Here is a 20,801-nt window from a genome sequence, read left to right on the forward strand (position 1 = left end):
TCTAACGTTATTCTGAGATCTTGTTTTCAATAGAGATAATTCATTGAAGTTTCACCAAATCAGTCGTACTTTCTCGACATTTAAATGGTATAATTATGCTTTGATTGGTGTTGATTTCATTTGATTTTCTGCTGTTGATGAGCGTTTGATTGTAAACAGACTTCACATGCCAAAAGTCCTACAGAAACTTTCTGAATGTCATACTCATCTAGGTAAAGGTAAGGCAGCGGTAAATTTTATTTACCGTTTCTTTGTGAAACAATGAACATAAGCTATGTAGAGCTTTTGAGCGACCCTATTTTAAGAACAGTTAAAACTAGCCTTACTCATTTGTCTTATCGGGATGACTTATTTTATGATCTGATATTTTATACGGAGACCACAGGCACGGGTCCAGTGTATATTTTTTGTTTAATATAATTTTTTCACACAAATATACTTTATATATTTTAGTCAAAAGAAAAAAAATCGATGACAAAAAATCCCGTCATAGTATCATTTACATTGAATATGACACTATTACCGGATTTTTTGCCATCGACTTTTTTTTCATTTGACTAACATATATAAAGTATATTTGTTTGAAAAAAAAATATATTAAACAAAAAATATACACTGGACCCATGCCTGTGATGGAGACAGCGGCAGTCATTATCGCGCTGTCCCGTAACGTTCTATTATTTGGACTAAGTTAAGACCAATTATTACCTACCCCCAGCAATTTGCTAGTACCCATTTACAGCTGGGTCGACTGTGGCAATCATGATAATTATTTATTAAAGTGCCTTGCCCAAGGACACCGCAGTGGTAGTAGCCAGGAATTGAACCCAGGAGTAAGGACCTTCACTTCCGTAGGAAAGCGTCTTAGCCCTCTCGACCAATGTGTCTATACGACCAAGGTTAAGCTAGGTTCACACTATCGATCAGATAAACTCAATCAAGTCCGATCGGCAGGAGTGGTCAGGATGGTCTACCTTGTTCCTACCGGAAAATTTTTTACATGTCCTAAATTCGAGTGAGATCGAGAAGCCAGGTGCTCGGGAACATCAGATATTGGCCAAGTAGAGATGGATTTGATTGGTAAATAATCATATAAATCTTTTTACAGTTCAGTGCCACTGCTCAAGCAATACCCAATCGCTTCCTGATCAACATTCGATCTGGTTGTCCAGATCAACTCTACTCTACCTCAGTTCCGCAGTCATTATGATACAGTGATATTACTATTTCATTTAGCCTTACTTCTTTGGCTTATTGGATGACTTAGTTTATGATCTGTTATTTTATAGTAGTCATACCTCTAAGTAACGGGACAGCGACAGTCAAAAGCTATCACGTGGTCCCAGAATGTCCTATTATTTGGACTATGTTTCATGGGATGAAGTAATTGTGCAAAAAATGTAACCTAAAGTTGGTGTCCTGCTTCTTAGTTCTGGGCAGTCAACAAGCTCCCCAAACTTTTCAGTGTCCACTTTGAGGAAATTTTTGTAGTTCTCTCTGTTGAGCTTCTGCAGCAGTTGCTCATACTGCCCATACAATGATTGCTGTGTCAGTCACTGCAACACCAAGATTTGCCTGCGCATTTGCTACATCTATGCCTTCTTGTGGGTCATGTCCTCTCCCCAATCTCTTCCTCCTCTTCAAGTTCCATCACAGCCTTGACTCTGTCCTTCTATATAACCGCCTGGTTCACAACTGCATAATATTATGCTCTACCTTCATGATGATGCTGATGTTGATAGCTATCCTCTAGAGCTTCTGAGTGAGATTAACTGAACGTTGACCATGAGCGTTCGAAATTTTTATACTGAAATTGTTCATACACGACCAAGTCATGAACCCCTACAATCCCAGTCTGGCAAGGTTGGTCAAGTCAGGTTGAGATCGTGTAGAGATAAGCCGGTCGAGTAGAAATGTGTAGGGATCGTGAACGGGTTGGGATGATGGAGTAGAAATCGGAGTGGTTATTAGGTTGAAGTCGTGGAGGGATTGAGAATGGTTGTGTGTGGTTCATGTATGATCAGTTAGCAGTTGGGAATAAGTTGTGTACAAGCCTCATTAAGGAGTTGGTCAAACTTGGTCAGAGAATTTGGCTGATCAGGACAGTCAAATTGATTTGATCGGCAGTGAGAACCAAGCTTAAGAAGCTTATATTATACTGTTATTTAATATTTTAATGCATACTTTATATTACTGCGGCCTGTTCTTTTGATATTGTCACTCAAAAAGATCTTGTTAATACATGCGATTGGAAGTGGTAAGGCATTCAGTTGTTGAGTAAAATTATTCATAAAATTTTGTGATTCTGTTTGATCCATTTTGTAGGCCAATTATCTGTCGATATATTTCTGTCTACTGCCAACCCCTTTCACAAGTATTACAGGTAGCAATTAATTAAGTGCACATTTGGAAATTTTTGTACAAAGAGTAAATTTTTGATAGCCAAGACTTAGTATCGTCTCTGCAAATGTCATTTTTCAGAATTCATATTGGTTACCAGACCTCTAGGCAGCCATTACTGGACCTATTGTCACTGCCAAAAGTAAAAGGTAAAATTACAGAACACTAAGACTAATATAACACATATTTTATACCACAGCCTGTTTGCTCTGGTGGAAGTCTGTTTGGGTTATGATGTGGAGCTAGGAAGTTGATTCCAATCCAAAGTGGGAAGAACAATCAGAGGTAATTTGTAGCTTAGTCTAAGTGATAATTGATGCATATGCCTGTTAAGTCAGATAGGTGTTTGTATTTAACCTTTAGCCTGCTGGCAGCAAGTGATTTGCCTTTGCGACCAGTGCAAACCAAGATCAGCCTGCACTTCCATGCAGGCTGATCATGGTCTGCACTGTTTGCTATTCAGTCAGTAAATTTTAAGTGAACACCCCTTTGAATCATAAGTTGTTCTGCCTAAATTGAATGAAAGACCAGTCCATTTAAGAAATTTAGCAAGGTAAAGATTAAGATAGAAGACTGATTGCTACATTGTTGTGGTAGATTTTGTACTTTAACATAAAGAGTTTCAGACGTCTAATGTCCAGTGTTCTATAGGCTGCCAGCCCAGATCTTCCTGCATAACTGGAACACTTGAAAGCGTGGAATAATCACACTTCAAATGCCATATTGCATACCTCTGGACATGTTTGCCTTGATTTTTTAGCTCACCTGTCACAAAGTGACAAGGTGAGCTTTTGTGATCGTGCGGTGTCCGTCGTCCGTCGTCTGTCTGTCCGTTCGTGCGTCCGTGTGTGCGTCCGTAAACTTTTGCTTGTGACCACTCTAGAGGTCACATTTTTCATGGGATCTTTATGAAAGTTGGTCAGAATGTTCATCTTGATGATATCTAGGTCAAGTTTGAAACTGGGTCACATGCCATCAAAAACTAGGTCAGTAGGTCTAAAAATAGAAAAACCTTGTGACCTCGCTAGAGGCCATATATTTCACAAGATCTTCATGAAAATTGGTCAGAATGTTCACCTTGATCATATCTAGGTCAAGTTCGAAACTGGGTCACGTGCCATCAAAAACTAGGTCAGTAGGTCTAAAAATAGAAAAACCTTGTGACCTCTCTAGAGGCCATATATTTCACAAGATCTTCATGGAAATTCATCAGAATGTTCACCTTGATGATATCTAGGTCAAGTTCGAAACTGGGTCACGTGCCATCAAAAACTAGGTCAGTAGAGCTAAAAATAGAAAAACCTTGTGACCTCTCTAGAGGCCATATATTTCAAAAGATCTTCATGAAAATTGGTCAGAACGTTCACCTTGATGATATCTAGGTCAAGTTCGAAACTGGGTCACATGCCATCAAAAACTAGGTCAGTAGGTCAGATGATAGAAAAACCTTGTGACCTCTCTAAAGGCCATATTTTTCATGGATCTGTATGAGAGTTGGTCTAAATGTTCATCTTGATGATATCTAGGTCAGTTTCGAAACTGGGTTACGTGCGGTCAAAAACTAGGTCAGTAGGTCTAAAAATAGAAAAAAATTGTGACTTCTCTAGAGGCCATATATTTCATGAGATCTTCATGAAAATTGGTCAGAATGTTCACCTTGATGATATCTAGGTCAAGTTCGAAACTGGGTCACATGCCGTCAAAAACTAGGTCAGTAGGTCAAATAATAGAAAAACCTTGTGACCTCTCTAGAGGCCATATTTTTCATGGGATCTGTATGAAAGTTGGTCTGAATGTTTATCTTGATGATATCTAGGTCAAGTTCGAAACTGGGTCACATGCCATCAAAAACTAGGTCAGTAGGTCAAATAATAGAAAAACATTGTGACCTCTCTAAACGCCATATTTTTCATGGGATCTGTATGAAAATTGGTCTGAATGTTCATCTTGATGATATCTAGGTCAAGTTTGAAACAGGGTCAACTGCGGTCAAAAACTAGGTCAGTAGGTCTAAAATTATTAAAATCTTTTGACCTCTCTAGAGGCCATATTTTTCAATGGATCTTCATGAAAATTGATCTGAATGTTCGCCTTGATGATATCTAGGTCAGTTCCGAAACTGGGTCACGTGCAGTCAAAAACTAGGCCAGTAGATATAAAAATAGAAAAACCTTGTGACCTCTCTAGAGGCCATATTTTCATGAGATCTTCATGAAAATTAGTGAGAATGTTCACCTTGATGATATCTAGGTAAAGTTCAAACCAGGGTCACGTACCTTTGAAAACTAGGTCAATAGGTCAAATAATAGAAAAACCTTGTGACCTCTCTAGAGACCATATTTTCAATGGATCTTCATGAAAATTGGTCAGAATTTTTATCTTGATAATATCTAGGTCAAGTTCAAAACTGGGTCACATGAGCTCAAAAACTAGGTCACTATGTCAAATAATAGAAAAAAACGTCATACTCAAAACTGGGTCATGTGGGAAGAGGTGAGCGATTCAGGACCATCATGGTCCTCTTGTTTCATTAAGCCAAAGCATTGAAATGAAGCTTGGCATTTAGTTGCAGGACATATTGCCACTGCCTATCTAATTTTTTCAAATGACTCATTTCAATTTGTAAAGAATCTAAAACAAGACTTAGGCCTAATCATATATTTTCATTGTGCAGGTGTGTCTGAACTAATACCAGTATCTTACAGTATGTAACCAATTTGATGATTAGAGACTGCCTTGTTTATTAAAGTGATAAAAGTGAAAGTAAGAACTCATTGGGCAGTGCCTGGTAGTTCATGACTTCTTGCTTAGCTTGATAGATAACTAAGATTCAGTTCAATTCTTCAGCAATTATTATTTTACAATACAGTCAAACTTTGTTTGCTCAAACTCAGATAATTTGAACACCCTTTGCTCTAACAGATCCCAGTGAAATTCCTATGTAATTTATACATGTACTACCAATAACTCAAACTGATTTTGCCTGTCCCTTCGAGTTCAAGCGAATGAAGTAGATCTACTAATTCTATAAAAATGAAATGATTGACATTTATATTTCAGATTACAGATATATCTTGAAGCTGGATTAAGAGTTCAACTGGCACTCTGTACAATATTCTTGAATTGGGAGGTATTTTAATGGTTGGATACAATCCAGAACTCAAGCTTACGGAACGGGATTATGTTATTGCTGGTGGGATCAGTAATGGTGTAGCAAGGGCAGTAACTCAACCATTTGATGTGCTCAAGATCAGATTTCAGGTAGGATTTAATACTAAGAAATTAAATTTATGGAATGGATTCGGATGGAAAGTCACTGTCATTTGAATTCAGTTGCCTTTCACTGTTAATTGGAACATTTATTTGAGGGGGGGAGCATATAGCATTGCTGCTGTCCATATGTATGTACGTCTGTCCTGTAATCTTGTGTGTCCAACTCCTCCCACACAAGCCTTATTTGCTTCAAACTTTCACTGATGAACAACCTAGATGTGCAGATGACCATTAACCTTTACCCTGCTAAATTTTTATAATGAACTTGTTCGTCTTTGAATTTGGACAGTACCATTAACTGATAAAAGAGGTTCATACCAACAAGATACTGACTGAATATCGAACAGTGCAGATCTTGATCAGACTGCACGGATGTCCAGGCTGATCAAGATCTACACTGGTCGCAAAGGCAGAACCAGTTGTGTCCAGCATGCTAAGGGTGAAGGAATTTATTCGGCAACTATTTTTATCGCAGTTATGGCCCTTTGATAGTTTTGCTTATTAAATGTAGAATATAGAGAAAAATCTTGTGTGCCCAACTCCTCCCACATTATTAGCCTGATTCGCTTGAACTTCCACAGATGAACAAGCTTGATGTGCAGATGACTACGAAGGAAGGAATTTTTTCTGTGACTATTTTTACCACAGTTATGGCCCTTTGATAGTTTTTGCTATATGGAATATAGAGAAAAGTCTTGTGTGTCCAACTCCTCCCACACTATTAGCCTGATTTGCTTCAAACTTTCACAGATGCACAAGCTTGACGTGCAGATGACCATAAAGGAAGGAATTTTTTCAGTGACTAATTTTACTGCAGATATATGGCCTTTTGATAGTTTTTGCTATATAAAGAATGGCACATGTGGGGGCATCCGTGTACTATGGACTAGGGCTGTCATCGATAGAAATGATATCGATGTATCAACGATTTTTTTTTTGTCGATCAATTATCGATTCCCATTTTCAAAAATCGATATTTTACAGGGAGAAAAAACTACCAAAATAAACACTCAGACCCTAAAAAACAACTTAAGTTCACAAAGTTGTAAATTTGAATGAATGCAAAAAAGGAGTGAAGGCAAAATAAAAATAAAAGATGTTATTAATTTTTATGTATTTCTTTTATTTCATAAATACAAATACAACACAATCAAACAGAAATATGGAAAGTAGGCAATAAAACTTAAAATAGCATTTACAGGAAGGTATATAGTATTGTATGAACAAATAGGTCGTTAATCTAACTTAATAATCAATATATTGATGTATCGTCGATATTTGTCTTCTGATATATCGGTATCGTCGATACGCCTAAGACCCAATTAATGACAGCCCTACTATGGACACAATTCTAGTTTCTTTTATATACATATATTTTTGAAATTTTCTGATACATATTCCAAGCAAAACTTTTACTAGATCTACATAATTATGTAAACCATTTAAAACACAAGTCAGTGTGCTTTTACAAAAGAGTCCAGGGTACACTTACTTGAAGGCTTTTTATCAGATTTGAATAGAATTTAAGACTTCATTAAGAGGCAGAGTTGCACCAAGCATATAGATTAAAGTCAACTGAGGGTTCTAGCACATGTACATTGAAACGTTGCCCACAAAAGCATCACTAGCTCGAGCACCCATGCTCACAAGAACAATTAATGTGGTTCCTGGCTGTTTTCCTTATATTTCCTGTGTTTTGATCTCATGAAACCCTGGATAATTCAAGGGGGCCTCCGTGGCAGAGTGGGTAAGGTCTCTTACTTAGAATCACTTGCCCCTCATTCTGCATGTGAGGAACCCATCCAACTGGCTTACGTAAGGTCGGTGGTTCTACCCAGGTGACCACTTATGATGAAATTATAATGCATGGAGGGGCACCTTGGGTCTTCCTCAACAATCAAAGCTGGAAAATTGCCATAAGACGAATACTTGTGTCGGTGCAATGCTAAACCCAACAAAAACAAAAACTGGATAAGTCAAGCATACTGCTCATCCTCTTGAGACCTTGAGGGCTTTAAATATGTATATCATTTTAGATACTTTTTTGAGTTCAAGATAAAGTAAAATAATGATCTTGTAAGTAAAGTTATTCCTGAAATAAATCTATCTGCTATGTGTTTACAACTTTATATTTTAAATACCAGCTGCAAATTGAACCACTGTCAAAACAGAGCTCATCATCCAAGTACCATGGTTTATACCAGGCATTCAGGTGTATAGTAAAAGAAGAAAGTTACAGAGCCCTGTGGAAGGGACATGTACCAGCTCAGTTGCTATCCGTTGGTTATGGAGTGGTACAGGTGAGTTATATGCTTGTTACTTAAGAATTAACATGTTAAGATAGTTTTGCACCTTGAGATCAAAAAATTAATGTTTTCTACAATGAAGATTAAGTGCTAAGTTTTCAAATTTTGAGGAAATAAAAAGACATGTTGTTGTGTGCTTTATTTTTTGCAAGACATTGACTACATTTTGTAATTTAAAAGATACATGGATCTCAAGCAAATTTTCATAATGGATGTTTATGGGAATCTCACAATTTTCATGACATTTTTCCTAATACTAGTAATTTTTTTTTCTGCAATGGAGATTTTAATGAAATTTTTTCACAGTTGTAAATGAACATACTGGTAATATTATTGTCTGTTATATGGCCAGATAATATACAGAGGTTTATGTGGTTAATTTTGACATTAAGAGATCTGCAAATTTCTAGTGAATCTGAAAGCATAGTTAGGAATTATTTCATATGTAATCATATTATTTTTTATTTGTTTAGAAAGAAACTAAAGTTGATGTTTTTATATATGTACAGCATTAAAACATTTAAACTTTGGGCCATTTTCCTTACTGTATGTCAGGTTTATTCTGTGTTATGGTAAATGAAATTACACTGTGGAAGGACTGTGTACAAGTCCTGCATAAACATCCAAATTTCTTCTTTCTTTACCCTTGTATAGACAAAGTCAGATTGACCACATATTCTATGACTGAAACAATGTCAATGTCAAAGTGTTATTACACTAATGGTATTATGGAATTATATAATGGCTTTATATCAGTCCGGCAACGTCCAAATGTGCAATAAGCAGAATTATGTCTCCCCCCCTACTGGGGGAGACATATTGTTTCGGTCCTGTCTGTCCGTACGTACGTCACACTTCATTTCTGGGCAATAACTGGAGAGCCATTTGACCTATAACCTTCAAACTTCATAGGGTGGTAGGGCTTATGGAGTAGATGGCAGCTATTGTTTTTGGGGTCACTCCATCAAAGGTCAAGGTCACAGGGGCCTGAACGTGGAAAACCATTTCCAATCAATAACTTGAGAACCACTTGACCAAGAATGTTGAAACTTCATAGGGTGATTGGTCATGCAGAGTAGATGACCCTTATTATTTTTTGGGTCACTTTGTTAAAGGTCAAGGTCACAGGGGCCGGAACATCGAAAACCATTTCTGATCATTAACATGAAAACCACTTGACCCAGAATGTTGAAACTTCATAGGATGATTGGACATGCAGATTAGATGACCCCTTAAGATTTTGTGGTCACTCTATTAAAGGTCAAGGTCACAGCAGACAGAACATGGAAATCCATTTTCGTTCAATAATTTGAGAACTATTTGACCTAGAACCTTCAAACTTCATAGGGTGATAGGACTTACAGAGTAGATGACCCTAATGTTTTTGGGGTCACTCCATCAAAGGTCAAGGTCACAGGGGGCTGAACATAGAAAATTCTTTCTAATCAATAAGATGAAAACCACTTGACCCAGAATGTTGAAACTTAATAGGATGATTGGACATGCAGAGTAGATGACCCATATTGATTTAGGGGTCACTCTGTTAAAGGTCAAGGTCACAGGGACTTGAACATGGAAAGTCATTTCTGATCAATAACTTGAGAACCACTTGACCCAGAATGTTGAAACTTCATAGGATGATTGGACATGCAGAGTAGATGACCCCTGTTGTTTTTGGGGGTCTCTCTGTTAAAGGTCAAGGTCACAGGGGCTTGAACATGGAAAACCATTTCCGATCAATAACTTGAGAACCACTTGACCCAGAATGTTGAAACTTCATAGGATGATTGGACATGCAGAGTAGATGACCCCTGTTGTTTCTGGGGTCACTTTATTAAGGGTCAAGGTCACAGCAGACAGAACATGGAAATCCATTTCCACTCAATAGCTTGAGACATATTTGTTCTAGAACCTTCAAACTTCATAGGGTGATAGGACTTACAGAGTAGATGATCCTGAATGTCTTTGGGTCCACTCCATCGAAGGTCAAGGCCACAGAGGGCTGAACGTAGAAAACGCTTTCCAATCAATAACTTGAGAACCACTTGACCCAGAATGTTGAAACTTATTAGGATGATTGGACATGCAGGGTAGATGACCACTACTGATTTTGGGGTCATTCGATCAAAGGTCAAGGTCACGAGCCTGAACGTGGAAAACTGTTTCCAATTCATAACTTGAGAACCAACAGGCCCAAAATGTTGAAACTTAGTGGTATGATTGGACATGCCAAGTAGATGATCCGTATTGCAGCCAACCATCAGTGTCTCTTTGACTTTCGCTTCTGTCCCCTATTGACTTCTTGCCTATACGACTTAGCACTGGGGGAGACATGCGCTTTTTTACAAAAGCATCTTCTAGTTGTATTTTAAATTTTTTTTTTTTTCATTTTAGTTTTCCGCATTTGAATACACAACAAAAATAGCATGGAATATATTACCAGAGAAATATGCGAAAGAATACCGTCCTTTGACACACATGGTTTGTGGAGGTATATCTGCATGTATATCCACCATGACTGTACAACCAGTAGATGTGCTTAGAACAAGATTTGTTGCTCAGGGAGAGCCTAAGGTATACTAACAAATGTGGTAAAACTTCACTGAAAGTTATCACTTTTCTGTACTTGTGCTCTTTGTAAAAGAAGACAGAACACAGTAACAGAAATATATGCATTGCTTTATGATAAGGAAGAAATTTCAACCCATTTCCATCTTAATGTTGGAAAGTATATGTACTCTACATTTTTCAGTGTAAACAATCTTTGTAATATGTCACTTGCAAACAAATATTTTAACTACATCTAAATAAAAAGTGGAAAATTCTGTAGCCAGTAACCTAGTACTAGAACATTTTATGGGGAAACAGTTGAAGTGCAGTATCTGAAATGAAATTGTCAGCAAGTCTGGCTTCAAGTCCAGGATTTTGCATTTGAAGGGTAGCTGTTTATGAAAGATTTGAATACATATCTTGTATAATTGTCTTTACATTAAAAGGTGGCTTTTGCTGCTCTTCCATTGAAACATATATCAGAGTTATTCAAAAGTTTTAAAGTAAATAAAATAATTATTCAGATCATGTTCTGATTTCAGATTTATACATCATTCCATCATGCTGCTGGATCTATATTAAGAACAGAAGGGGTTAGAGGGTTTTACAAGGGTCTCACACCTGCTGTTATAGGTATCGCACCACAAATGGGACTTCAGTTTGGATTCTATGCTTTGTTACAGAATATATGGAATACAGCCTTTAGTCTTCCACAAGGACATTATCCAGGTGTGATATTTGATACATTTTGACATAAACATTTCAACTTTTTTGTTCCAATTTTACACTTTAGCTGGTATTTTTGCATAGACAATGTGAGAAACTTCCTATGGGTAGTTACATTTTATTTACTTATTTGGGTTTAATGTCGCACCGACTTTCCAGCTTTGATGGTGGAGGAAGACCCCAGGTGCCCCTCCGCGCATTATTTCATCACGAGGGGGCACCTGGGTAGAACCACCGACCTTCCGTAAGCCAGCTGGATGGCTTCCTCACATGAAGAATTCAATGCCCCGGGTGAGGCTCGAACCCACATCGATGAGGTGCAAGTGATTTGAAGTCAGCGACTTTAACCACTCGGCCATGGAGGCCCCTGGTAGTTACAACTATGAATAGAATGATGAAAAGGATGGTAATACATTAACCCTTACCTTGCTAAATTTCTATAATGAACTCATCCATCTTTCAATTTGGACAGTACCATTAACTGTTAAAAGGGGTACTAACCAAAAAATACTGACTGAATTGGAGAACAGTGCAGACCATGATCAGACTGCATGGATGTGCAGGCTAATCATGATCTACACTGGCCGCAAAGGCAGAATCATTTGTGTCCAGCGTAATAAATGTTAATGACTGAAGTTCAAGATACTGTGTCAGATTATTTTTTAATCCGCAAAAATGTCCACGTTTTGAAAACTGCGAAATATAGTACCCGCAAACATTTCTAGGTTTACAGTATTTTTCTTACTCATTTTAAAACGACATAAGTTTCCGATTTTATATGTTCATGTAAACATGGACACACATGCATTGAACAGGAAACTTTCCTTTTATTAAGTCTTTTTCATACCGGGTCAGTTTTTTTCTGTTATTGTAAACCCTTTTCAACTTCAGACACCATTGAAAGCTTCATCTGTGGTTCTGGCTCAGGATTTTTCAGCAAGTTATTGATTTATCCATTAGACCTGATGAAGAAACGCCTGCAGATACAAGGTTTTGAAGAGGCTAGACATCCTTTTGGAAAGGTCAGCAAGTACACTGGACTTGGCCACTGCTTTATAAGTTTAGTGAAAGAGGAAGGTGTTCTTGGACTTTATAAAGGATTGAGTCCCAGTCTACTGAAAGCGGTTTTTGTTTCAGGCACTATATTTTGTGTATATGATCAGATATGTTTACTATTATCATTGAGGCATAGTTGATAGGTTGTTTCTTCTAACAGACTACATAATTTTAAAAAATTGCTAAAAGAGAATCTGATAATTACTGAGTGAAAATATCAAAAATAATTTTGCTGGTACTGAACTATACTTGAACACAGAAGAAAATGAAATATAAGAAATCAGAAATCAAAATACATTCAGGAAAAGATGTTAAAATTATTCCTTCAAGAACAGAAACATAAGTGGTGTAAAGAAAGTTTGTTCTAGCTAAATTATTTTACTGAGATATAAAAGACAACAAGAAATGTCCATACTGTTCAGTGAAAGATTACTTAGTGATCATAAATTTAATTTAGTTTTAAGAAAAGTATAAAATGCGAATATAATAAAAAGATAATTGGAGTTACAATGAGAAATATGCACAATGTTCTTCCATGAAGAAATATTGCTGTCCGTTCGTCATGAATGATATCTCCACTACAACTTTTCTTGACACAGACCTAATGATCTATGAATATATGTGTCCTAGAACTCTTTGAGTACCTTCTGTTGCAGTAATAGAAAAGTAGTCATATTCAAATGTTGTGTGAAAATAATTTATTGAGAGTTGTTGAGGTAAATTGCATTGTTAACTTTTTATTTTGATAGATTCTGAAAGTAGACAATTTTAATTTTCCCTTTAAATTTATGTTTTATTTAGTATTAAGTTTAGTTTTTTCAACTGATTGCAATAAAGTACTGTATTATCATGATTTTTAAGATACATGTACTTAATTTACCAGATTGTAAGATCTATTGGCTTTGAAAAACACAAACGTTTCACCAAATGTAACATATTACATACTTATTGAATGATATACTGGGCAATATTAAAACTATTTCCTCAAAGTAGTGGAAGGATTGGTTGACATCCATAGATGTCTGAAGGCAAATGCTTTTTTTTTTACCTGAGAAAGCCTTTCAGTAAGTGATTTGCTACATGAAGCACGAAATTTAAATGATATTTCTTGATGCCTTACCGCATAGGCGTAGGAGCAGGGGGGGCCAGCGGGGGCCAGGCCCCCGCAAAGCTAGGAGAGGGGGGCCCCAACTATAGTTTGGCCCCCCCAATATTTTGGAAAAGAGATATAACTTGCAGTCCAATATAACATTTACTTAGCATCATATAATCCTTTTCAACCTGACTTCTGATTTGCATTTCCCTTGTATTCTGACGTGTCTCTTTCCGTAGTGTGAGTACTGAAATCTGTACGCGCCACCCCAAGGATTGTTTGATTACATTTTATAAAAATAATATATCATTGAGCGCAAGCACTACAGTTCCAGTTAGAGCGTCTGCAAAATCTGTGTATAACTATTAAGCCTTTTTACGCATGTAAACGTTATGTTTTTTTTTGTTTTTTTTTCATTGTCCATTCAAGTGAAATGATATTTCCACAACTTTATATCACAGTTAGACAAATGCAGTGCTTATTGATTGTATGTCCAGGGCTTCAACAGAATGTAAAGAAAATGACACACTTAATTAGAACAATACATAATATGACTGATTAAGACAGTTCAGTGCCTAGGCGTATGTGTATCATCAGAATAACTCAGTGATTGCTAAAACATAGAGGCTTGAGGGGGCCTATGGCCCATTTGGCCCCTGTACAAGGCTTTGAGGCTTTGTCATAAATAATGCATCGGTAATACCTTGCAGCACCCCCCACCCCCGGTTCGAAAAGATTTGGCCCCCCCAAAGTTAAACTCGCTCCTACGCCCATGCCTTACCGGTATACATATAATCTAAAAAAGCCCACCTTATCTAACACAAGGTGATTGACTAGCTCTTTTACTGTAGACATAGCATATCAAAAACTGCTTACCTGTGATTTATATTTATAAGCAGCCAGTTTTTAAAAAATCTTTATTCATTGTTGGCCGAGTTTTGTATGTTTCATGTTTACTTCTGTCAAGGAATAAAATCCAGCTGAGCAAGTAAAATTCATGTTTATTTCTATCTTCGAATTTTAATTTCAAAAATCATTAAGTTCACGTCCCAATGATATAGCCATATTTGTTGAAACTACGAAGTGTCATATTGGGGAATGGCGTTGCAACAATCAGTTTGGCAGCTTATTGTAGTCACCATACTCATATATTACAAAGAAGATATTTGTTAACAGTAATTGAATCTCTTGTTTCATTTTATTTTTATGTTTTTATTCTATGTTTGTTACTGGTGTTATATAATTTTGAATTCACATATTTCACACTGTGTTTTTTTCTGATTTTTAATTGTTATAACAAAATTACAGCACTATGCATCACAATACAATAGATTTCCATAGATTTAAAGAGAAACATTTTAAAGTAGTTCCACATTTGAAATGAATATTGTTCTACAATATAGAATTTTATGAAACCATACATTTTCAAAGTATCGCTGTATCTGAAGGGAAAATGGCCAATAAAAAGATAGGGTCGTGTTCTCGATTTTTTTTTAGACTGATTTGAAAATACTAGTTCTCTGTTCAATTTTTACTATGAGATTATGTGAGAATAATTGCCCTTTTGGTGACATTTTTGTGAATAAAAAAAGTTCCAAAGTGTAGATGTTAATGAAACTTTTCAAAGTTGTCAATTTACATATTTTCAGCCACATGTCCAAAAAAAATGTATAGGTCCTTACGCTTAAGTTTTTACTATTTGCTAAATTTCAGTTGGAGTCTTTACACTGCTACTTACTAGTATTTAAAGTTATTATTTTGTATTATTTTACATCAAAACTTATTGACAAAATTAACCTTGAGAAAGACAGTACTGCTGATGGTTAACCTTTAGCCTGCTAAATTTCTAAAATCGGATGGTCCATCATTGACTTTGGGCAGTACCATTTATTAATTGAAGGGGTTTTCACTGAAAATTTACTGACTGAATAGTGAACAATGCAGACCATGATCAGCGCACGAATGTGCATGCTTATCTTGGTGACTTAGTCTGCACTGGTCACAAAGGCAGAATCACTTGCCAACAGCAGGCTGAAGGTTAAACACTTAATTTGGGATATCATATAATCCTGGAAATTTATTTTACCTGAATAATGATTACCAGGCATTATATAATGTGCTCAGGATAAATGACACTACACAGTCATTTTTAAAAGAAAGGTAGAACTACCTTGAAATGTTGAACATTCCACAGCATTTGTATTTTATAGTATCAATATTTTATTTTGTGTGCAACTGAGCTACACAATTTTGGGAAAAACTAGGTTCGGTCTTGAAGTCATCATGAAACTTAAAATGTCCTATACCACACACTACATTGTATTACCAGTTTATTTCAAATTTTGATTTCTTTAAAAATTGCACAAATATTTTCTATCAAAAATATTCGATATTACAACATTACTGGTTCAGTGCCTAAATCCGGACAGTGCTTAATAATTCGGACACTGTTTAAAAACGCTTTACGATCATGATTTTTTACTGAAATGAACAGGATCGACGCAAACGAAAGCTTTGATGACCAGCTGTCAACAACAGTGTACGAATGTAAGCTTTTCCAGAGAACACTACCTTCAAATACCTGCACCGCATAAAGTAAACATTGTGTGTGTTGGGGGATGACGTCATATAGCGCGCGCCAGTTCTTTGAGGTGCGACGAGGTACTGATTAAATAAGAAAAATATTCTGCCTATTGCAGACGACTCTTTTTGTTTGCTGATCGAAACTGATGTAAAAACATGTTTTGGAATTCTGTACTACCCTCAGTATTTATTTAAAAGATTTAACCAATTTCTGTTATATATCAATTAATTCAGTAAAAAAAAAAATGCCAGCATTTTGCAGAAAGGGAAGCAATTCATTAGATAAAATCGGCGCAGTGTCATTATAATGATCTCCGTAGTTGTGTCAAAATGTATAACGACAGCGACAGAATCTACATGTAAGAAAGAATAATTTTAAACATTAATTTTTGCTCAGATAAATTTTGTTATATTATTGTTATATTTGGCAATTATATAAAGTTAGAAACTAGTCCATATGATCACGTGATGAACAGGTCATAAAATTTTATTCGGATGGAGATGTTTATATATATTTACAGGACTGTATTTGACTGCTTTATTTTAAACAAAGTCGTGTTTATTGTTATTTTTAGGTGCACATATTCGTTGCATTTTACACCCAAATAGTGTCCGAATATTTAAGCACTCTGAAGGTCAATTTTGACAGCTTTTACTGGCCCAATTCGGATGACATTTTTATGATGAAATCAGCAATATACGATTTTGTTGTTTTGCAAAGAGATTTATAAAGAACCTAAAATTATACAGTTAAAATGTTATGCACGTGTGTTTTCATAATGCAAAGTTACTGTCAAAAACCCACCAAAAATGTCCGGATTTAGGCACTGGACCAGTAAAGGATACAGTGTGTATTGAAAAGAAACAGAATCTAAAAAGACAACCTTCATCAAGCTTTTTGTTTGATTTTTGCTAGAACATTGGTGAAAGGCACTGTTTGGGATATGTGAATCAAACATTTTATATGTAATACATGTCAGGTTTGAAAGTATTTATTAGTTTGGAATAGTTAATTGTTATAGAGTGTATGTTTTATAAGTACTGTACAGATAGTATGAATCTGGTTTATAGTATGCATTTCAACCTTTCTAGAGATACCTGTCACTAGATACACATTAGCAGTAAGGTGACATCATTGGGAGATTGTGCCATTTCAAAAATTAGATATACATGTTTTCCTTTCTCCAAAAAGTTTCATTAGTTTTGTGTATACTGTTCTTGCTTAATTCTACAATTCACTATTGTGTATGTGTTTCTCTTAGTAAGTTTCAAATACATACACTAAAAATAGCAACTAGCAACTAGTATAAGCAAATAAACCAAATTATATAGAAGATGTACAGTGTGCGAAACACAATACTAATGCCAGATATTCTTTTACTGATCTTGGGTATGTGATAGAAATACAGTGCAGCCTCTCTACAGCAAACACCAATGTGAAAATTCAAAGCAAATGTCAACAGGGGTATTCAAGGCAAACACCAACAGGAAAATTCAAAGCAAACACCAACAAGAAAATTCAAAGCAAATGCCAATAGGAAAATTCAAAGCAAATACCAACAGAAAAATTCAAAGCAAACACCAGCAGAAAAATAAAGATGTGTTTGTTGTACAGTGGTTATTCTCTGGAGAGGTTAATTTACTAAGTATTCTATGTAGCAGGAAAGTAAATACTTACTTTGTTCGTAGGTTAAGACAGGGAACCTTAAAATCATTAATCTTTATGGTTTTTTAAATTTTTTTGGATTTCGTGGTTGTGTCAATCCTCAAAATCAAGTAAAAAAAAAAAAAAAAAATTGTTATTAGTCCTTTACCAAGGGTGGGCAGGGACTATAGGAATGTCCTCCGTCCATCCGTCTGCAAATCTGGATCCTATGATAACTCAAAAAGTATTCAAGCTAGGTTCATAAAACTTGGTTTGTGAATAGAGGGCAATATGTAGATACTGCAAATACATGACTTATGCTTGTAGGTCAGAGGTCAAGGTCACTATTGAAGGTCAAGAAAAACTGTTTCTGCTCCATAACTTTTATATGCATTGATGGATTATCATAGTACTACACACAAAACTTTCCCATGATGAGAGAATTTGTCAACGCATGATCTATGCTTGTCGGTTAAAGGTCAAGGTTACTGTTCAAGGTCATGTAAAAATTTGTTTCTGTTCCATTACTTTTAATTGCATTGAAAGAAGTTTTTAGTACTACATGGAAATGTTCCTCATGATTAGACTATGTGCCACACACATGACCCATGGTGGTCAAGGTCACCATTGAAGGTCAAGTAAAATTGGTTTTTTTTTTTTACCTGTAGGGGACCTCTATATTGCCACTGCGATACTCGGTCACTTGTTCATTTTATAATCAAATGTTGAATATCAAGAATTATCGTGATAAAAGAGAATTTTGGTCAAAACCAAAAATTATCATGCCTGTGAAATTAAATGTTTTCACTGTATTATTCAGAATTATACAAGTTAAACATGTTAACTAGCAAAGATGAATACTAACAATAATTACCAAGTTTATATACAATATATGGATCACACATTGTAATTCAGTATCAGGAATTTGTAGAAAGGTTTCTAAATTAACACTGTCACACTTACATTCTTTGTACCATCACATTTTTAGCTCACCTGTCACAAAGTGACAAGGTGAGCTTTTGTGATCACGCAGCGTCCGTGCGTGTGTGCGTCCGTCCGTAAACTTTTGATTGTGACCACTCTAGAGGTCACATTTTTCATGGGGTCTTTATGAAAATTGGTCAGAATGTACATCTTGATGATATCTAGGTAAAGTTCGAAACTGGGTCACGTGCAGTCAAAAACTAGGTCAGTAGGTCTAAAAATAGAAAAACCTTGTGACCTCTCTAGAAGTCATATTTTTCACAAGATCTTCATGAAAATTAGTCAGAATGTTTACCTTGATGATATCTAGGTCAAGTTCGAAACTGGGTTACGTGGGGTCAAAAACTAAGTCAGTAGGTCAAATAATAGAAAAACCTTGTGACCTCTCTAGAGGCCATATTTTTCATGGGATCTGTATGAAAGTTGGTCTGAATGTTCATTTTGATGATATCTAGGTCAAGTTCGAAACTGGGTCACATGTGATCAAAAACTAGGTCAGTAGGTCTGAAAATAGAAATACATTGTGACCTCTCTAGAGGTCATATTTTTCATAAGACCTTCATGGAAATTGGTCAGAATGTTCACCTTGATGATATCTAGGTCAAGTTCGAAACTGGGTCACGTGCGGTCAAAAACAACGTCAGTAGGTCAAATAATAGAAAAACCTTGTGACCTCTCGAGGCCATATTTTTCATGGGATCTGTATGAAAGTCTGTCTGAATGTTCATCTTGATGATATCTAGGTCAGGTTCGAAACTAGGTCATGTGCGGTCAAAAACTAGGTCAGTAGTTCTAAAAATAGAAAAACATTGTGAGCTCCCTAGAGTCCATACTTGTGAATGGATCTTCATAAAAATTAGTCAGAATGTTCACCTTGATGATATCTAGGTCAAGTTTGAAAGTGGGTCATGTGCCATCAATAACTAGGTCAGTAGGTCAGTTAATTAAAAAACCTTTTGACCTCTCTGGAGGCCAAATTTTTCATGGGATCTGTATGAAAGTCTGTCTGAATGTTCATCTTGATGATATTTAGGTCAAGTTCAAAACTGGGTCAACTGCGGTCAAAAACTAGGTCAGTAGGTCTAAAAATAGAAAAACCTTGTGACCTCTGTAGAGGCCATACTTTTGAATGGATCTTCATGAAAATTGGTCAGAATGTTTACCTTAGATGATATCTAGGTCAAATTCGAAACTGGGTCACGTGCCGTCAATAACTAGGTCAGTAGGTCAAATACAATAACTAGGTCAGTAGGTCAAATAATAAAAAACCTTGTGACCTCTCTAGAGGCCATATTTTTCAAAGGATCTTCATGAAAATTGGTCAGAATTTTTATATTGATGATATCTAGGTCAGGTTCAAAACAGGGTCACATGAGCTCAAAAAATAGTCACTATGTCGGCGATATATGGCCTTTTTGTGTCAGTTTGCCGTAAAATCTAACTCACTCACTCACACAAATAATAGAAAAAACGACGTCATACTCAGTTCAAAACTGGGTCATGTGGGGACAGGTGAGCGAATCAGGACCATCATGGTCCTCTTGTTATTTTTACAATTACATTTTATCTTTTTCTTCTACTGGCACACAAGTCCTGCAATAATCACTCATCAATAGGATAACATAGACAGATATTTTGTAATTAACATGTCAGTATTTCTTTAAATAACAAAATTAAACCAGTAATTCATGTATTAGAATTTTAAATTGAATGTCAGTAAATTTTGTTATTTTCTCTTGTTATTGACTAAATTGTTAATAAAGATTTTTATAAATAAACATTTAAAATTACATTAATATTGTTTCATTTCATTTTCCATATTGGCCCCATTCTCAAGGTAACTGAGTGCTTAAAATAGAATACAGATAACATTGAATTCAAGGTCTTGTCCAACTGTAAGCACACTTGAACATAAGCTGGTTTGATAAATTTTGTTGCTACCTTTGTTGTCTTTGCCTTCCGTCATCAGTAACTGTTGTCTTTACCTTCCATTATCTTTGCCTTCCATGGTCAGTTGTCTTTGCCTTCCACCAATCATTGTCTGCGCCTTCCATCATCATTTTGCTTCCATCATCAGTTGTCTTTGCCTTCCAACATCTCTTGTCTGCCTTCTGTCATCTGTTGTCTTTTCCTTCCATCATCTGTTGTCTTTGCCTTCCATCATATGTGAAGCCATCCAGCTGGC

The 20,801-nt window shown here is 36.0% G+C and overlaps 1 protein-coding gene across 2 annotated transcripts; it reads left to right on the forward strand.

The window, feature by feature from the left end:
- Positions 1 to 9: 9 nt before the first annotated feature.
- Positions 10 to 20,406, forward strand: LOC123563410 (mitochondrial thiamine pyrophosphate carrier-like). Of its 2 annotated transcripts, none has more exons than XM_045356192.2 (7): positions 10 to 218; positions 2,600 to 2,685; positions 5,461 to 5,661; positions 7,818 to 7,973; positions 10,374 to 10,553; positions 11,072 to 11,258; positions 12,147 to 20,406. In XM_045356192.2, the coding sequence occupies exons 3-7, from the start codon at positions 5,539 to 5,541 to the stop codon at positions 12,449 to 12,451; spliced, it is 951 nt and encodes a 316-aa protein (XP_045212127.1). In that variant the 5' UTR covers positions 10 to 218; positions 2,600 to 2,685; positions 5,461 to 5,538; the 3' UTR covers positions 12,452 to 20,406. The 2 variants fall into 2 exon arrangements, with proteins under 2 accessions (XP_045212127.1, XP_045212128.1); XM_045356193.2 differs by having other exon boundaries at positions 13 to 87.
- The last annotated feature ends 395 nt before the right edge of the window (positions 20,407 to 20,801 follow it).

Source organism: Mercenaria mercenaria, chromosome 2, assembly GCF_021730395.1.
Source record: "Mercenaria mercenaria strain notata chromosome 2, MADL_Memer_1, whole genome shotgun sequence".
NCBI lineage: Eukaryota > Metazoa > Mollusca > Bivalvia > Venerida > Veneridae > Mercenaria > Mercenaria mercenaria.